This window comes from Hippoglossus hippoglossus, chromosome 16 (genome assembly GCF_009819705.1).
Source record: "Hippoglossus hippoglossus isolate fHipHip1 chromosome 16, fHipHip1.pri, whole genome shotgun sequence".
Classification (NCBI taxonomy): domain Eukaryota; kingdom Metazoa; phylum Chordata; class Actinopteri; order Pleuronectiformes; family Pleuronectidae; genus Hippoglossus; species Hippoglossus hippoglossus.
The window spans coordinates 17,506,622-17,526,150 of record NC_047166.1 but is presented as its reverse complement, the minus strand read 5'-3'; the positions used below and the strand labels follow the sequence as shown (position 1 = coordinate 17,526,150).

The following is a 19,529-nucleotide window of genomic DNA, read 5'->3' as shown; positions in this document are numbered from 1 at the left end:
CTGACTCATCTCGAGATCTGACATCTGGAGTCTATACAGAAAAAGCCATCACAACCGCTCAGCTTTTCAAACATGTTAAGAAATCCCCTTCTTGGGTTATTCATCATGATTCTTATTTTTATAACCATGATTATACATTGATTTATCTCCTTGTTTTTCTTATTTATACTTATTTATCCTATAACCTCCTTCTCCTCTTTCTGTTGTTCCCTCTGTGATTTCCCTCCCTTTGTGGATTACATTCCATTTAGCTGACGCTTTTATCCAAAGCGACTTACAATAAGTGCATTCAACCATGAGGGTACAAACCAAGAACAACAAGAATCAAGAAAGTAACATTTTCTTGGATCCCTCATTGGAGCTGATATCTCAGGTGTTCTGTGACATGGTGCCGTAATAATCTGTGAGCCATGTTTCCAGTTGTGCAGTGGACTTGTGGTGCCTCTGACGTTAACTTTACTCTGTGGAGTAAATTCCTATGAGTTTGAAGCCTTGTAGGCGTCACAGATCTGACATCAATATTTGTTTATGTTTTTTTTGTCAATATCTGACATGTCATATTACACAGGCCCAGATTACACCAGACAGGTGTAGTTTTCTCAAACTAATCCACTGATTTAACTTTTCCTGAAGAAACCAATCATTTAGATGAGATAAGATATTCCTTTATTAGTCCTACAATGGTAAAAGGGGATACCACAGGCGATAAATAAGTAAACATGCAGTTTAAACATATGGAAATATAAAAAACAGGGACAATACAAACAAAAAGAAAAATATAAAAATAACAAAAATATATACAGTGTAAACAGAATAGAGTGTAACTGACATAAAACATTTGAAATATTGAAATATTGAAATTAATCAGATTTAACAATGAACAATGTTGCTTTAAGTACAGAATATTTTTATTGAGAAAACACTTAATGTTGTAGCAATAAATGTCCCGAACTTCCTCTTGCATTCAAATCTTTTAAATGTTTGCAAATAGAATGTATAAAATGCTATGAGTTAATTTATTTGATTTGCATGATCATAAGAAAACAAGGGCAAATTTCACATTCATTCCATTATTTATTAGGGAGGATTTCATTCAGTAAATATGGAGAACTGTTACAATAAGAACAGCAGTGCTACCGTTTCAGAGGTGAAGCGAATGCATTTAGTGCAATTACATGTATAATACAGGAACGGAATGTATTTGTTAGCAGAAGGAGTTTGACATGCTTTTTTGCCTGAGGGATCTGTGTGTGCATGTAAGCACACTAAGTTGAATGCACATACCAGTCTCACTTTAACATTATGCAAATTTGAAATGACACAATGTGAAACGCCATCGAGCACACAGACATATCGGCGTGCTCAGTTGTAAGTCAGGCGACCACTGTGTCAGTCTTTTAGCTGTAACACAATATGACCCTTTAGTGGAGCACGAAAAAGGACCCAATACTTTTCCCTGAGGTACAAAATGAACTGCATTTGAATTTTTAGTAAACGTCTCAGACTTAGTAGCTGTAACGATCTCCTGTTACCTACGGGATTACAGCAATCCCCAGGCTTTGAATGGCAGATCATTTCCTTTGTAACATTGGCTCTCAGTAGCAGGTGCGAATGAGGATGATGAAAGCTATGATAACCATCACGATGGTTAGAGCTGAAAATAAAAAGATGAGGCTGGCAAATACAGGGTTGGTCAGAGGTGTGATGTGTTTCACTTCAGATGGGATCATGTTGGACATACTCAGCATGTAGCCCAAACTCCAACCCACGCTGGTGTCCTTCACCTGAGGAGAGGAGAGGAGAGGAGATATGAGAAGAGAGGAGAAGAGAAGAGAAGAGAAGAGAAGAGAAGAGAAGAGAAGAGACAAGACCAGACAAGAAGAGAAGAGACGAGACGAGACGAGACGAGACGAGAAAAGACCAGAAGAAAAGGGAAGAGACCAAAAGAGAAGAGACGAGAGGAAACAAGACCGGATGAGAAAAGAAGACAAAAAGAAATGACACGAGATATGAAACCAGACCACAAGAGAAGAGACGAGGGGAAACAAGACCAGATGAGACAAGAAGACAAAAAGAAATGAAACCAGACCAGAGGAGAAGAGACGAAATGAAATGAGAAGAGGAGAGAAAAGATTTTTCCATTTTCTCACTGTGAATTTACGTGTGAGCTAATTCATCACTGTGCATGTCCAGAGAAGTTGCCTCACAGCTCAATCAAAAGATTGTGTGTCTGTTCGGTACTTTCATAGGATCTTTGGACCATGGGACTCCCAGACACCCCACGGGCATTACATAGCACTGATTAGCACACTAACCCTCTTGTTGGTGGGATTTCAGACTGGGAGCATTGCCAGCAGTTGAGGGACGTTCCTGTCTATAAGCAAACTGCCCTGCAATTTGGAAAATTGTGGCTCTAATGATTCTTTTTAGAGCTACTCTCTTTCCTCATGACTCATGAGCGACTAAGTGTCGCAGGCCATGGGCGCTCCATTGTGAGAGTACGCTCTCTATCCTCAGGGCAGCCCGCAGCGATACATTGCATGTCTTTCATTCAAAGCTCTGAGCGCACATGATCGGTATATCAGCCATCCATCATTAATGAGTCCCAGTGGGTGGTTTGATTTCCACTTGTGTAAGATAAAGGTTGTTAAGCGCTTGTATCAGTGCATGAGTCGCTGGTGACAGCTCAACTCTCAGCCCATTACTTTATCTGATACATCCAGATGGTTGTCTTTTCATCAACGCTATTTTCCTGCAAGAATATGGGGCATAGATAATAAATAGAGTGGATATACCAACCTGTCTTTGAAAGCTGATGCCTTTCCACGTCTCGTTGTCAAACTTGTAACCGTCTGCCAGCAGAGTGAAGACGTAGTGAGCTCCATGGCAGTAAGTCCTCAAGTGTTTGTCATCGATCCAGTGTTTTTCTTTTTTCAGCTAATAGCAAGAAAAACAAAGATCAGAGTCAAGCCTACGATTAGGAAGAATAATGACACAAGCAAATTAAAATGATTGCTATTGGCAAAATATCAACATTGTAGTCAAGGTGAAGATGAAACACTAACACACAACAGTGTGTTATCAAGGCTTATTATAATTTACAACTTCATCTATTTCCTTAAACTATTTAAAATGTTGCGTCTATGCCAAAGTTCAAGTCCTTATTTAGCAACCTGCTGCTGAGACATCATGTATTGAAATGAACAGTAAATCACGCGGAGAAGAAAACGCGGTCCTGTCACACCTCAGTCAGTGATGTCACAGCAGGTATTCTGCCTGAGGAAAATAACTCTGTATCTGCCAAGCAATTTAGCTTCTGCCTATAGATAGATAGATAGATACACTTTATTACAGGCTCTAGACCCAATAGCAAGACATACACCATAAAGAAAAAAAAAGAAAACAGATACATAAACACATACAAACATACTCTTATTCATGAGAGTCTTAAAAGGCACCCATACCAATGTTTCCACAGATATGATTGATATCTGACCGAGCTGCACCTGGGGCTTGTGAGCATCATTATAATACAGTTTTGTGACTCATCAAGTCGAGACATAAACTTAAACATCAGGTTCCTCAAGAGAGCCTGTAAAGTGCTTAGCCCTGAGTCACAAAAGAGCTTACTAGCACTGCTACACCTGGGCTTTTTCAGCAGTATCCTCAGACAGTCATTGTATGCTACCTGAAGTTTGTGCAGGGTCTCCTTTTTGTAGCTGCCCGTTAATAGGGCTGCATACATGGGGGTGCAGTAAGCACGAAACAAGCTCACTTTCACATCATCAGAACAGTAGTGGAATTTCCTGACTAACATGTTTGCTTGGACATACAACATTCGTCTCTGCCTGAACATGTCAGCATCATCTTCCATCTTGTCAGTGATGATGTGCCCAAGATATTTCGTACAGGTAGATACACAGAGGGATTGCCCTGACAGGTAAAACATTGGAAAGTGTAGCTTCTGATCTTCCTTGGTCCTACATATCAATACAACACTATTTTTTGCATTGTACTGTACGTCAAACTCAACCCCATACTCGGAGCATATATCCAACAGCTGCTGGAACCCAACAGTGCTGGGGGACATAATAGCCAAATCGTCTGCGTACATCAGATGGTTTAACAGAGTGTTCCCTATAATAAATATTTCTACTCGTTTCTGTTTTTTGTTTTGTCTTTTGTCTGTCCTCCTTGCTGCCTTCCCCTCTTTCTGTCATTCCCTCATTCCCTTCCTACTTTCTCGTCCACTTTTCTCCCTCCTCCAATTACATTGACTGTTATATCATTCATTTCAGCCTTCAGTTCAGATGTATACCCGCTTGCAGAACTTACCTCTGTCCAATTCATGTGGCAGAATTCCCTAACCAACGAGTTGAACTGATCGAAATCTAAAGAGCCATTCCAGTGCAGACCCCGCTTAATGTAGAAGAATCCAGCGTACGCCTGCAGGAGCAGCAGAAACACAGAGTTAAAAGTTGTTTTGCACCTTCATCTGCCTACACGCACATGTTATATATTTGTACTGTGTGTTACCATGAACTCTCCGGTGACTGGCGGCTGCTCAACCCCGTTGAAGGAACAGTGGGCTGAGGAACAGGTCTTGAAATCAAATAATGACTTGACCATGCTCCCGCACTTGTCTGAGTCAGGGGCTCCCACCATGAAGAGATCCTGGTCTGGGTTGTAGTTTGCTGGCTTCTTGGTGCACTCTGTGTCATAGATGGATGAGGCCTTCATGGTGATGTTGAAACCTTCAGGGAGGCAGGGGTTCAGAATGTATGCTGGGTCACGTGATTCCTGGAACATTGAATGGAGGAAGGAAATGTTAGAATACTGTATAAATTTATTATAATAAATCTAGCACTTTTTAAGGTTAAGCACAAAGTTCTTTCCAAGTGAAAATCTATTTAAAATCTATCTATCTGTCTGTTTGTCTGTCTGTCTGTTTGTCTGTCTGTCTGTCTGTCTGTCTGTCTGTCTGTCTGTCTGTCTGTCTGTCTAAATGGATGTACAAATATAATAGTTAAAATGAGTAGGTAGCAAATATAATGATGATAGATGATCTCATATGAATATGTACTGTATGTCTATAAAATTCGATAAATACAGAATGATAAGATAACAAGTATTTGATGTATTAAAACAATAAAATTAAATAGAATAGAATTAACACAACATAACATGACATAAAGCATAACTTATTTACGGGAATTACACATGATCAAATACAGATCCTTGTGGAACTACAAGCTGTCGAGTTAACATTTGATATTAGGACCTTTTATCACATTTTCTCACAGCGTAGCGTATTTCTCCCCTGCTGCAAACTCTCTTAGCTTCAAGAATGAAGCTTTAAGCGACCAGAAATAATGCATTTCTCAGCGACGCGCCTGACGACATTTACTGTCCAATCAATATCCTTAATGACATAATGCATCCTGGACTGGTCTCCCCTAGCCTGTTAGCATTGTTCACTAATCAATTCTTTAATAGGCTTTAATGGATTTTCACGTGTACATGCATGCAAAAAAACACACACATATACCCACATGTATTCCCACTGCCACGTGCACAAACAGGAACATAAAAACACACAAACAGAGAACAAGCTGCAGCGCTCATAAATACTTTAGTCAAATTCTTTTCATACACGCACATATATCTAAAGACAAAAAGCTGTGTTACCTGTACTATTTTGTCCAGAACTCTCTTATCAGCCTCATTCTTGCCGTAGCAGAGGAAACTATGAGTGTAGACATTGTAAGGGTATCCGTACAGTTTGATGGACATGTAGTCAAGCCCTTTGAGATCGTCCTGGACTGCGAAGGCGATTTGGGTCGATGCTCCACCGAGGTCCATGGATCCGACTGTCTTTGCCCCCTCTGGGAGCATATAGGTGTTCCACAAGTCTTTCTGCATGCATAGAGGAAAAGGAAACATTAGTGAGGCAGCATGCAAGTAAACGTTGGACCGAGACAGAGCAGACAGATCAATGACAGTGTCGGACCTCCAGGAAGTTTCCCATGAGGTAGTTGACGGTGATCCACCCATATAGACCTTCCTCTTGACCTGTGATGATGGAGGCGTTGTGGAAGTCGAAGGGCAGGGAGCTCAGGTATTTTCTGAGACTTGCCAGGATTTCATTGGATCTCTGCTTATCCAGCTGACTGATGGTGAAAAGAAGAATGAGAGATCTTACTCTCAGTGGTAGTCAAACATTTAATTAAGGGAATAGTCAGACATTTTAGTGTTAGAGAAGGAGGCCAAACCACTTTCATGTCTGTACTAAATATTAGGCTTAAGCCAGTTACAGTTAGCATATAGACTGAATACATAGACCCACAATTACTTTAGTAGTTGTTTTATATCATCACTGTGAGATGCCGACTACAACAACAAACTCTGTAGTGACAACATAGGATTTAGTCAAATCTAAAATATAGAGTATTTAGACTTTGCACATTTCTGTGAAACAGAATCAAGCCAAACAAAGACCAAAAGAAGCCTACTGATTAGATATCTATTCACTGCAGACCAGTGATGGGAAGTAACAAACATGTGTCTGTACTTTACTCCCTATACGTTTTATCTGTACTATCTGCTCCTTGCATGTTCAAAACAGGCTCAGTACTATCGTTTTAATGCATTTGAGAGAAATTATCAATTTCTTCCTCAACATCGAGACAGATTTGAACTTATTTTAACTAAAGGGCAATAACACAGAAAAGAAGATTCCTTGCTGTTTATGTATCAGGGAAAACCACACACAACACAACACAACAGAACACAACACAACACAACACAACAGAACACAACACAACACGACACAGCATAAAGACGTATCAAGAGGAAACTGATAAGCAGGGGAGACTGCAGAGGTGAAAATGACATGAGTCTCAGTTTGCTTTGCACAGACAGAGGAGGTAGACATGGCTTTCAGAAGGTACTTTTATACTTTTATACTCTTGAGTGCATTTCAGAGCCTGAACTTTTACACTTTTACTTGAGTAAAGTGGTTGACTTCACTTCTTATACTTACTTTGAAGTATCTGTACTTCTATTTGAGTAAAGAATCTGTGTACTTCTCCCTCCTCTGCTGCAGACCAACCAGTAGAAGTGGGGACCACATCACTGGAGCAAAGTGACGGATCAAAGCAGCCCTTGGTCAAAGAGCATGACTTTTATGATCTTTACATTATAATCTCATATAACTACCCACTAATGTGAGGAGATCCCACATTTCCCAGTATCATTGTTTCACTATGTGTTTCTGCATATGTTTTTACTGCTTGGGCCTGACTCCAGTAGCTTTTGGGTGAAAATAAAATCCATGTGATGCATGAATGAGGTGAAAGTGCTCTGCTCGTAGGTAATGGTGAGAAGTAATTCTGACACTTTCTTACTGCAGCAGTCTCATCCCGGCTGTGGCTCCGAGAAACAGGGGCGTGGTTTTGTGTTTTTCAGCGGGAATGGCCGTGGTGATTTGGGCCATGCACTTTTGGAATGCTCTCCATGACTCTTCATCTTTCTGAGGATCAACTTTCATCTCGGAGATCCCGTCACCTGTTGGCACGAGGCCGAGTTAAAATGAAATTGCTGAGTTGAGACAGTGAAAACCTGATGTACGTTGCCTGAGCACATGCGTCTCTTAACACATTTAATCGGATGAAGGCAGATGGACTACATCGGTTTTCTGGTTTTAAACACATTTCATAGAAATCTTTTTACTCAATAGTAGAAAATATACGTATACAAATAGGTAATGACTCACCTTCAACTTTACAATTCAGTATCTCCGTCACTACTCCTGTTTCATTCTGCTTCTCCCCGGGCCACTTGTAGAGGTACACACTGGACCGAGATGAACCCGAATCTATCACTATCCCGTACTGCTGAGAATGATGAGAGAAAAATTGAATTACGTTACAAGGTCACATATTTCATTTGGTCTATCTGATCGCACGTTTTATTTTGACGTTGATAATTGGACAAAAGAGCTCAGACAATAAAGATTGTGTTAAACTACAGAGCGGCTGCTGTGACACACACCCACCCAACTCCACACATCCTGCAGCACCCCTTTAAAACAAATACACATTGTCCATCTGGACCTCCATCAACCACCGAGCTAACCGATGAAAACTTCTCTCTGTGAGACTCACATCTGGATGATGTCTGCAAACACATTCATACTTGAGTGTTTGTTTGTATACCAATCTCTGACACACTGTTTACGCGTGTGTTATACAGTAAATACTTTAGTCTACAGCCAAAGGGTTTGTTCCTGTGAGAACATGTGTGCACGTCCATGCACGCGCTCACTTCTAGGCTGTACTCTGTTAACGCCCAGGTGTCCTGGATGACAGCAACAGCAACGAGGGCGGCGATGCTGGCCAACAGCAGGAGCAGCACGCCTGCTATGCGACACTTGTAGCCGATTGGTTGCTTGGACGCCATTTCCTGTTGGCAAGAAACAGGGCACAAAAAAAAAAAGGAGTTTCGTTAACGCTAAAAGCTTCCCGGCTCTCAAAGTGGAGACGTTTTGGAAAAGTGATGATGAGCAATAATGAAAACACTTTATTTTCCTGAAGAAGGGAAATAACACTGGCAACATTATTGATAGCCTGAGCAATATCACCAGGGTTAACAAGCACATAAAAGGAATGAAAAAAATCAATCTGACAAAATGTTGTGGATCAGGATTCAGTTTAAAGTGCTTTTACAGTTGAAATGTTCCCTTTCGTCAAGGACGGTGATGAGAACAGTGAGATACTTTAACCCTCATTATATTATTATTATCTCTATTTATTATTTTCTGCTATTAATTTAAAATGTGCAAAGCAGCGGCATGAAAGGGGGATTTGTTATATTTTTTTTATGACCAGCAAAGAGGAACACAAGCTTCCATTTTGTGATTCTTTGAAGAGAGTGAATGCGGACTTGAGTTGTGATTTCAGTTTGTGGAGGCTTATATGGAAGAATCACGGAGTGTACGGAGATGAGTGTCGACTCGCGTCCTGACGTTCAGGGTTTGTGATTCACTTGGACTTGAGAAGACTCGGCCAGTACAGACTCGCACGAGATGAGATGAGGACTCAGACTTTTTAAAATAGTTTTCAGAATCAGAATCCTCTTTACACGACCACACAATCAAGTTGGTGGAGTTCTTTTTTGGTACAGCATGGAAGAGTTAATGTCAACATAAAACATAACAAAGATATCGACATAGACAGCGGTGACACTACACAGTAAATCCTTCGCACTGTCATGTTACTGTGTGGGATTTTGACATGTAAATATATTGTCTAGTGTGAAAGTGCATGTGTGTTATGATTGTTGCAGAGAGTTCAGAGTCCTTATGGGGGAAACTATTTCTGACAAGACGATTTGGAGGATAAGGATCTGTAGCCCCACTTCCAGGGTAAGGACGGGCGGGGTCAGAAATCATTTTTTTGTAATAAATAAATAATTTGGCTTTATATTGATATCTATATTAATATTATAGCATTCAATTTCAGGCACTGGTGTTTATCAGCCTTCATGTCTTAAAATGACTCAAGACACGCCCCTAATCCAGCACTTTGCTCCCACAATTTATACATTAAATTCAACGTTGATGACTCTGACTCATTTAATGGGACTTTAACTTTGAACATTAAATGGCTACCACATTTCAATATTGCACAAACACCAAAGTGGAAATTGCATTTTGCAGATAATTAGACATCAAAATGATCCTTGATGAGTCAGATTCAGTTCATCTTGAGACTCGAGTCAGACTCTTCTTTGATAAACTGGAACTTGGACTCAGACTCAAACACTGGGAACTCGACAGATACTGTAACTATTATAATGAACATAAAATTGCTTTCACCTTTTAACATTGCACAAACCCCAGTGAGCAGGAAAATATTTGGCAGTGAAGATATTCAGATTCGTTTCTCTTCCTTATGGCGCCGAAAAAACGCAGCCAGATATTCAGTACAGACAGAAAAATCTAGAACAAACAAACTTTAAGCGGCAAGCAAAAAACTCTAACCTCTGAGAAAGACAGATTTTGTTCACAATCATAGCCAGAAAGTTCTCTGTTTCAAGTTTATACTCAGTTACAGGAAACAGCGCATTGTGCCAGATCCACCATGTGTGCTTTGATGAGGGAAATGTGCACAAACACAAGGTCGAGAATTGATTCGTCATAAGGACAAAATAATGTCCAATATGTCTGCAATTATAGGTCACACACAAACTTTAACATGCTGTAACATGAAACACACACATAAACTCAATGTATACTTTCCTTCTAATTATCTAGATTATTTCCCTTGCTGCATACCTTCCTTCTTTAACTGTGCCTCTTATCATTAGTATGTGCAGTACGTGAATATTATCTATATTTAAAATACCACGAAGCTGTCCTGTTATGTAAGAGTAAGGCTGTATATTTCCTTTTAAAATAGTGATAGGGCATAAAATATAATTTTCTCTCTGAAGTCATGAGAAATATATGTGCAATATGAAAATTCTTCGACTTCCCTTTGCTTAAACCTGTTGAGAATTCCCCGCCATGCTGTTTTCTTAGGAATTGGACGTCTTTAAGTGTTGCGACATTGTAATAACAACCTCCTTCAGCTATTACATAATGCTGTCTCAGCTGGGCTTCATGTGTGTTATTGTCATACTCTCAAACAGTTGGTAAAGGCGGTAGCACCGTAATCCTCTCTCTCTCTACCGCTCACGTTTTCCTTGCGTTTGCATTTTTTTAAAGCTGTATCAACACAAAAAAAACATTTGTCTCCTCCATCATCAGCGGTCTGTAAAAACACCTCAGTGCTAATGTTTGTTGTTGTTTTAAATTGCAGCATTTAAGGTTCCACAGCAACATCATAAACAGGTCAAAGGTGTGATTAAAGCCAGGCGACATGTCAGTCTTTTTGTTTTTACAGTAACTTTAAGTATGAAAGAAAACCTCTTTTTCTCCACCCTCATTAAAGCACATTCATGATTGAATGTTTGCTGTAAATCTAAGAACAAACACCAAACGAGCAACATCCTCCTAATATACAGTGTTTTAAGACTATTGAATCATAACTGTGATTATAAATAAAAATCACTTGTACCTATTTAGGAAAGTTCTGTATTCTTATGAAGATGAAGAGAAAAAGCTGTCTAACACCACACAGAAGTAACCTGAGCTCAGTGATGTGTGGCTTTACAGGGCAGCTGGTGCCCAGTGTCCGGTCCTTAACATCAGTGTTGTCCTGTCGGATCCAGGGTGCCGGAGAAATGACGCTTGTGACTTTCAGTGGCCGCCCACGATAAGTCACCAAATTGTTCAAATAACATCTCTCAGGGACTGCAGGTATGTTTGTGGACGATGTGTTCTTTACTACAAGTAGATCAGGAGCAATTCAAGTTCTCCCTTTAATGTAACTTAAGTTTTTATGGTTTCAACCTTTTTTCCCTTTATTTCCTTGGTTTGTTATGTATCTGTTTTTACTTCAAAAAATGAAACGGATTTCCAAAGGTTGAAAAAATACATAAAAAAGCTAAAATACATAAAAATTGGAAACTTGATTTAAAGTAATTTAGCTTCATTTTACCGTATGCAAAAATTTACCTTACGACAAAAACATTACATCATCTCAAACCCTATCTTCTTTTTTGTTAACACCTAAACATTTAGTCCATTCTAAATGAGTTGCAATGTTCTTTTTGTATCAATATTTCTACTTATATATGATCATGTTGATGTATTCTCGCCACTCTAATAAAATACCTAACTTTACAGGATGCTCAGATAACTTCTGTCATTTATTTACAGATTACTGTGATAGATAACACACATTTGGATACACACAAAGAACAGTATGGAACGCTCTAATCTGACAGCCCCCCTCTTACATCACATGTGTACAAGGTAAACAAAATACACATCGCTTCAGCCAACCAGAAGAACTGGTAGTTGTTAGACCAAAGTTTGCATTTAAACACAGACAACACACACATAAACCTACAAAACACGGACAACATGTCTGTAAAAAGACAACCAATGCGGACACATTCAAAGTGGCACATGTTATTGCCTCTGCCTGTAGAGACTGGTCCTCATGAGGAAAAGTAACGTCATGCAGATCACCTCACACAATGAAGCTCGCTTACCTGCATGAATTAACCCTTTTTAACAGTTTAACAATAGATACATGTACATGAGGAGGAAAGGGTCTGGTTGTTTCTTACCTTAATTGGTTAGCTGAGTTAGAGTGAGATGACTCTGAACTCGGTATGAAGAAAACCAGCAAGAAAGACACACACAGAGAGAGAGAGAGAGAGAGAGAGAGAGAGAGAGAGAGAGAGAGAGAGAGAGAGAGAGAGAGAGAGAGAGAGAGAGAGATTGTGTGATTGGCCCAGAGGAACAGAAGTTGTGTACCCCAACAACACACAGATGAATGAGTGAGGGAACATGGGAGGAGCAATGCAAACAAACTCCACCCCTCCCACCACACCAGTGCTACAGAGCAGCCAGCTCAGGAAGTGCAGCTGTAGAGGAAGATGCAGGGCTGATCCTTCTTCCCCTGTCTGTGTCTAATGATTAAACATAGATACGTTTAATTGTGAGTATGCATGAAACAATGTGAGAAGAGAGAGCGGAGCAATGCCTGTGGGTTAATTGATGTAATCAATAAGATAAAGTGCAGAGTGGTTGAGTATCTGCTGCACAGGTTATCACAAAGTCAGCTCTTATTAGATAGGCCTGAACTAAAGGACGGTGGCGAGGAGTTTATTCACATTTCAACAACAAGGCACTGCAAGTAATTTAGCTCAAATATAAAAGGTATGAAGATTAAATGTAAAAGCAACGTCAGACAAGTTCAGACAAATGTTCAAAAAAGTCTAATGTAAGAAATGAGTGGTTTGTTTAATTTAATAACAGGCTGCAGTGAGAACTGACAGTTGCAGCAGATAGCCTCCATGTTAGGTTTTGACTCTTCGGACAGAAAGCAGACCTGAACCAGACGACCTGAGGGGTCTGGTTCGTTCATAATGTAAAAGCAGATCAGAAATGTGGTCAGGCCTCCAACCATTCAGTGCTTTATGAGTGCTTGGGTTTTAAGATGGCAGCAAACTGATTTATGTAATGTTTTCATTGTACCTGTTTGAATTCAGGACTCCTGGCTTGGTTTCTTGCTTTTAACTTGACTGACCAAGGCTGAGCTCTGACTTAAAATACTTTATTCCTCTTGTCAACTAACAAATACTTCACTTTAATCTTTGTTTATCAAATCTTTGCTGATCATTGAATTGTTTAGTGGGTTTGCTAAGAACTTTTATAGGATTATAATCCCCTGATGATATGGTTATGTACATTTGTGCGTCATCTGTTTAATGATAGAAACAAGTTTTCTTGTTTTCCATAATCTGGGCCACTGGGAGCATATAGATATTGAACAGAAGTGTGCCCATAATGGAGCCTTGAGGAACTACATGTGTCATTTTTGTCTGCTCAGATGTGTTATTACCTATAGAGCTTAGTTCCTGTGCTTTTAAACAGTTCAAACCAGTTTGTGCTGTGCCAGAGAGGCCCACCCTGTTTTCCAAGCAGTCTTGTTAAATGTTTTGCGTGTTTTGTGTTCAGTGCAAGATCTGAGGCTATGTGATTGGAAGCATTTTTTAAGCCTGTTGGCGGATTATCAAGGCAGCAGGAGGAGGAGTGGGTAATGAAAAGTACAGAATCAAGTACTGTATCAACAATCATGGATGTGTTGATATTTTCAAACTCCTATTCCCATGGTAAATTCTTACAGTTAAAACTATGAGTCATTTATCTGTCTGGCAAAGTGCTGCTCTGCCAATAGGAAATTGTGCTACAATCCTGAATGTTTGTTTTGCTCCCAGAGGCAGACATCAGAGAGCTTAAAGCCTACTGTGAATGGTGCGTACGTATGAGTGAGTGTTTTTATGTGTTTAGACAAATGTGTTTGTATTTTCAAGTACTTTCTGTAAACATACATACATTAACATCCATATTCAATAAGTGATTCATTTTTCAAACATTTTTTTTTATTATAGCAGGTACTGATAACCTATCATACTTTTTCACCAACTTGTCTCTTACACTCTATGTCCACAGGCCACAATTATTTCCAAAGCAGAAAATAGTGACGTTCTTATTTACAAAAGGAAGTATTGGATTTAAAAAAGATTTATAATTTCCCAAACTGTATGGAGGCAGTCTATCAACTTTACATTTAAAATTAATTTACTAGTCACTGGGGCACCCCCTAGTAAAGTCACCAAATTTGAAAGAAGTTGAAATTCCCCAAGCAGGGAGGATATAACAAAAACAAATAATGGTAAAAGTAGGATCTAGCATTTGTGAAGTTTGACCTGAGCAAAGGACTTAGGCTACATCCATATGTACACGTTTTAGTTTGAAAACGGCAACGATCTCTGTCCACATGAGCATTTTGGCTCTGTACCAGTTCTATACCAGTCCATACTAACACACCTGGAAACTCATATCACGTGACCCCTCTCCTACACTGGGCATGTGCGTCCCACTGGACACAGAATCGCAGAGTGCTTGAATAGCAGCTTGTCTCCTGCCAATGAAAGCAGTTGTATCATTGAAAAATGCAGATTGTAACTGCACAACAGTAAAGACACAGCGTCAGCAATGCTTCTGATTGATTATTATTGATGTTACAGCGTAGCCAAGGCTAATGACGAAAGGGAGTCATGTGATAGGAGCCTGACGAAACAGCAAAGGCTACAACCAAAAAGACCCAATCAGCGATGTTAGGGTCTGTGCCATTGTTTCCAAACATCTCAGTTTCTGCCCGTTCAGATTAAAATGCAGCCCTAGAGTTTTCAAACTAAAACGGTGCCAGCAGCATTTCCACTACTAAATAGCTGGAGTGTACATGAAACCAAGCTGTGTGCACATCAATCAGGCTTAGGTTTGTATGCGAGACAAATAAAGAGTGATTATAGACAATAGCATGTTTATTAAGTATGACATTTTTCTTCTTTCTTATATACTCTGCCACTGAACCACATGAAAGACAGTTTAACCCTAACCCTAACCCTAACCCTTGCCAAGGATTCAGATTTTTTTTAACAGGGTTATAAATCAAATGGTAAAACTAAGCCTCGGGCTAACTGCAGATTGTTAAGAGTCCCAAATTGCCTGAGTGAACTCAGCTTCAGGCTTCGCTGAGCTAAGATAACTAGGAATGTGAACAACACTCAAGGGTGTGAAGATCATGCAGCTGGTCCTGCTTTGTCTTTTTTGAATTTGTATTTGACCTACATGTATTTGTCATATTTTTTTATGTGGAAATATGTTCCTGAACTCTCATAGCAGGAGAGTCAGTGCTGTGCTTCACATCACTGTGGCTGCTTTATGCATACAGTAGATTCCTTAACATTTCAGCATGTGGGTGGTCTTCTGCTATTTCCACCATCTACAAAGAAGACATTGATGGGGCCGGTCAAAGTGAATTTCATGACTGACTCAGTGGACAATGAATGAAGATATTAGTGAAGTATTTTTTGCCTCCTAAAGTGAGACGTGAATCCCACCGGTGTAAATGAACCGGCAAGACAAGACTCTCAGTGCAATTAGATTTGCACTGAAAGAGGAAATGGAAGAAAGGCAGAGAGCACTTTCTTAACTTTATGTGTTTCAGCCTCCTGGATACAGATTACATACCAATCCATCAGAGGCGTAGTGCTTCTACTAAACTGCTCCTTGAGTTGTGGCATTTCTGTTTGCATAGAAATCCAACAAAAGTGTGAACTGCATTTTCTTCCTTGTGGAATATTTGCAAAATATTTTAAAACAACAACAAAAAAAATTAGGGTTAATTTTGACTACAACCAGTTTTTTTTTTTTTTTTTACACCAATGTTTGTTGGGTGATACAATAGACTGTGTGTAAAGATGGACGACACGTTATTCAGAAATTAAGCCGAGGTGTCCTGGATATAGAACCCTGCCATCTTGCACATTCGGAGTCAGAGTGTGTGCCGTAGCCATAAGGAACTGGAGCTGCGGTATCGAAGTCCTGCCAATACAAGCACTCCAACTGTTATGAGCAGTAATGTCAACCAGCCTTATTTTCAGTCAATACGTAGTTCTTCCCCACTTTACTACAAATTGTTGTTTATTAGAAAAGCATATAAATAAACAGAAGTGTGTAATGTGTCTGCTGCCTTCTCATGCATGAGTGTCTTCATCTGCTACATCAAATATGTGTTTTTAAAAATATGGTGTCAGAATAATGAAATAGGCTCAAATTTGATTCATTTGCTTTCCCTCCCATGGCCACTAAAGCGATATGATGATACTTGAATTTATTTTTCTCTTTCTACACAGTAGAACGATTAAATACTGATATTTAGTTTTACGAGTTGGAGAGATATTCACTTCACTCTAGAGAAGCAGGGTTACAATGTAACCAAGCGATCTACTGGTGGACACTGCACTGCACTCTATTTTTCATACACTGTTCCAGTTTCTTATGCTTCACAGCATGACGCCAGTATCAAATGAACTAAAATGTGATGCTTTACCCTGTTTGTGTTCAAAAGATACTGTAAATAGAGTGGCACTCAGGAAAGCTCATACTGTAACTCCACCATGGACCAATAGTCCCCTTAAATTCAATCAAGCTGCACCAAATTGCACACAATCGTAGACATCAGTTCCCTCAATGTGCCTGATTTTTCTCTGGGTAAATGTTGAAAATGTTGATAAACGCCCTTGTCTTGCAATGTCAAAAGTAGTGAATAAAATTGAAATCTGTTCACTTGTTATTGTGTCAGCTTTCTTACAAACTAAACCAACCATCAAACAAACAGATAGGCATAAAAACCCAACAACCTCCTTGGCGTAACTATGTTTTTTTGAGTAAAATAATAAATTATTAATCCAAAATACAATTGATGCTGTATCATTCTGCACAGACACATTATATCGTAATGCTTTTAACTGCTGTGGAACCAGGCCCATTGCTGCAGCCTGTTCTTATGGCCTGCTATAAATTTACTTGTCAGTAAGTTTTATTTCCAATATAAGCAGTCCTATGTCATTTTCCCACAGTTTGGATGAGATCCAAATCAATTGAATGTCAATTGTTTAGTCACCATCAAATGAACTGCCAGGCAATCGACAATGTTAAAGATATATCATTACTTTTACAAGGCATTATGTCATATTTTTTCTTTCTATAAGATGATACTTCCTTTTTGGAGAATGCACCCACGTTATCTCAGACTTTGGGTTATTTATGTTTCAGACCGAGCTGTAGTGGTGTACACCGTTCTTAACATTTCACTGGGAGCTGGGTTAGGGTTCCATCAACCTCACAGCATAACCAACTTCCACTAAATGTTAGCTGAGATCTGGAGAGCTGCCCGGAGAAGTTCTTGCTAATTGTGAGTGTGCCTGATGTGGTGCTTTCAAAACGCACTAAACCCCCCCGCCACATGCCAGGGAGGAAATGTTGTGGCCGTGTTGTGGCCAGATCGCTTAGAGAACAGAGGCACTTCCAATCCGAACCCAGACCCAGGGCTACATCGGTCAAATATCTCAATTTTAGCATTGGTTGATAATGGGGTCTGCTGTGTCTTCACTCATCTCTCTCCCAATTGATTTCTTGCTCTTGCTCATACACTCTTTCTGACTCACACTTTACCATTTGGTAAACCCGTTCACTTCACAATTACTGTCTTACTGACACAAGTCTGCTTCTCAACCATAAATATAAATGCAATTTGTTTGATGTATTCTATAATCAAAATTATTTGATAGAACGTGAAAGCTGATCCAATTCTGTGGCCATACTAATGGAATGTATTCACTGTAATTCAATACCATGAAGGCTACTATCAAACTATGGTGGTGGAGTGGTCTGCTGGGGAAGCAGCAAAATGGAAGAAAACTTGACAGCCCGGTCAGGGAGGTCAGTTTTGTTCTGGGAAGCCCCCTCGACTCAATGGATGTTGTGGGAGAAAGGAGAGTGATCCTCCCTGATGGTGAACACGTACCCCCCCCCCCCCCCCCCCCCCCCCCCCTGCACTGGGCAGCTGCTGTCAGACTTTATGATCAACCCTGCCAACTCCCAGTAGACCACTCACATCAAAACTGACAAATGCTCTCATGTGCAATATCAATTCTACTATGTGCAATGATTTATATAATGTTATATCTCTTCTCTTCTCTTCTCTTCTCTTCTCTTCTCTTCTCTTCTCTTCTCTTCTCTTCTCTTCTCTTCTCTTCTCTTAAATTAACACAATGGTAATTTATTTCAATTGAAAATGACCTGATTTCAATATTTCAAATTTCTTATGTTCAACCTTACTTACAATATATCCTGTTTCTTTATGTTTATACATCATTTTTATCATTTGTAACCAATGCTCCACTTCTTGTATCCCTGTATCTTATCCTTCTTATCGTATTTTAAACACATGTTAATAATGTAATAATTTATCTAACTGGGAATTACCTAATCTCAATATTTCAAATGTTTTATGTGAAATCCTTGCTTGCACAGTTTTTTTTACATTTGTATGGCATGATTGCATACTTTTTTATACCAATGCTTCTGTTTTGTTATCTCTGATTGCATCTTAACTTGTCTTGTCTTGTCTTGTCGTATTGTATCTCATTGTACCGCATTGTATTATATCATATCTTGTCTTGTCTTATCTTAACACACTTCGAATGTATCTCATTTGAAATGACCTTATTTCAATATTTCTATTGTTTCTTTTTTATGTTTATATGGCATGATTACCTACTTTTATTAATAATGCTTCTATTTTGTTATCCCCATATAGTAATTTGCCTTTTTTTATCTTGTCTTTTCATATCTCATTGTATCGTATTGTATCTTATCTTTATGTATCATATCTTATCCCATCTCAAATTGACACACTGATAAAAAGTCCATAAAGTACGAGTTTAGTATTCAACCAATGCCAACATATCATTTTCGAACTGTTTTATGCATGACCAGAAACACATGCATGCACACATACATTATGCATACAGAGTAATTCTGCCAAAGTCAGAGACCCATCAAGTCTCTAATGTGTGGGCTGTGTGGGCTGGTGCACTTTAAACCCAGCCCATTGCATTCCACATCACCCGCAGCGGCTCCCATCCCCTCATCTACCTCAACCCTTACTCAGCAGGGCCCACTGCATGTAGAAAACTGTCTTTATGGTAGCAGCAGCCATAATGTAGAAAATATCCCTTTACTGATATTCAGAGACATCCTCAGGAAAGATGTAACACAACCCTGACTATTGCACATAAAGCTGTGAAATAACACTCATCACACTGGTATTGAATTTTCAAAAAGGAAACACTTATCCTAATAGGACTCAAAGTATTAGTCTTCAAAGCAATCAGCGCACAGTTTAACACAGGGCATTAAATGCTAAGCATGTAACATGATCTTTGATTGTCTCAGGGGTAGTTGTGACTTCAGATTCAGTTATGTGCTGATTGCTGCT

The 19,529-nt window shown here is 39.4% G+C and overlaps 1 protein-coding gene across 1 annotated transcript; it reads right to left on the bottom strand.

Moving 5' to 3' along the window:
* Positions 1-630: 630 nt before the first annotated feature.
* entpd3 (ectonucleoside triphosphate diphosphohydrolase 3) lies at positions 631-12,324 on the bottom strand. The gene is made up of 10 exons (XM_034610782.1): positions 12,241-12,324; positions 8,326-8,463; positions 7,775-7,892; positions 7,407-7,566; positions 6,011-6,170; positions 5,689-5,916; positions 4,537-4,800; positions 4,336-4,446; positions 2,800-2,937; positions 631-1,784 (listed from the first exon to the last, which is right to left on the bottom strand). Exons 2-10 carry the CDS (start codon positions 8,458-8,460, stop codon positions 1,596-1,598), a joined length of 1,503 nt encoding a protein of 500 aa, XP_034466673.1. The 5' UTR covers positions 8,461-8,463; positions 12,241-12,324; the 3' UTR covers positions 631-1,595.
* Positions 12,325-19,529: the final 7,205 nt, after the last annotated feature.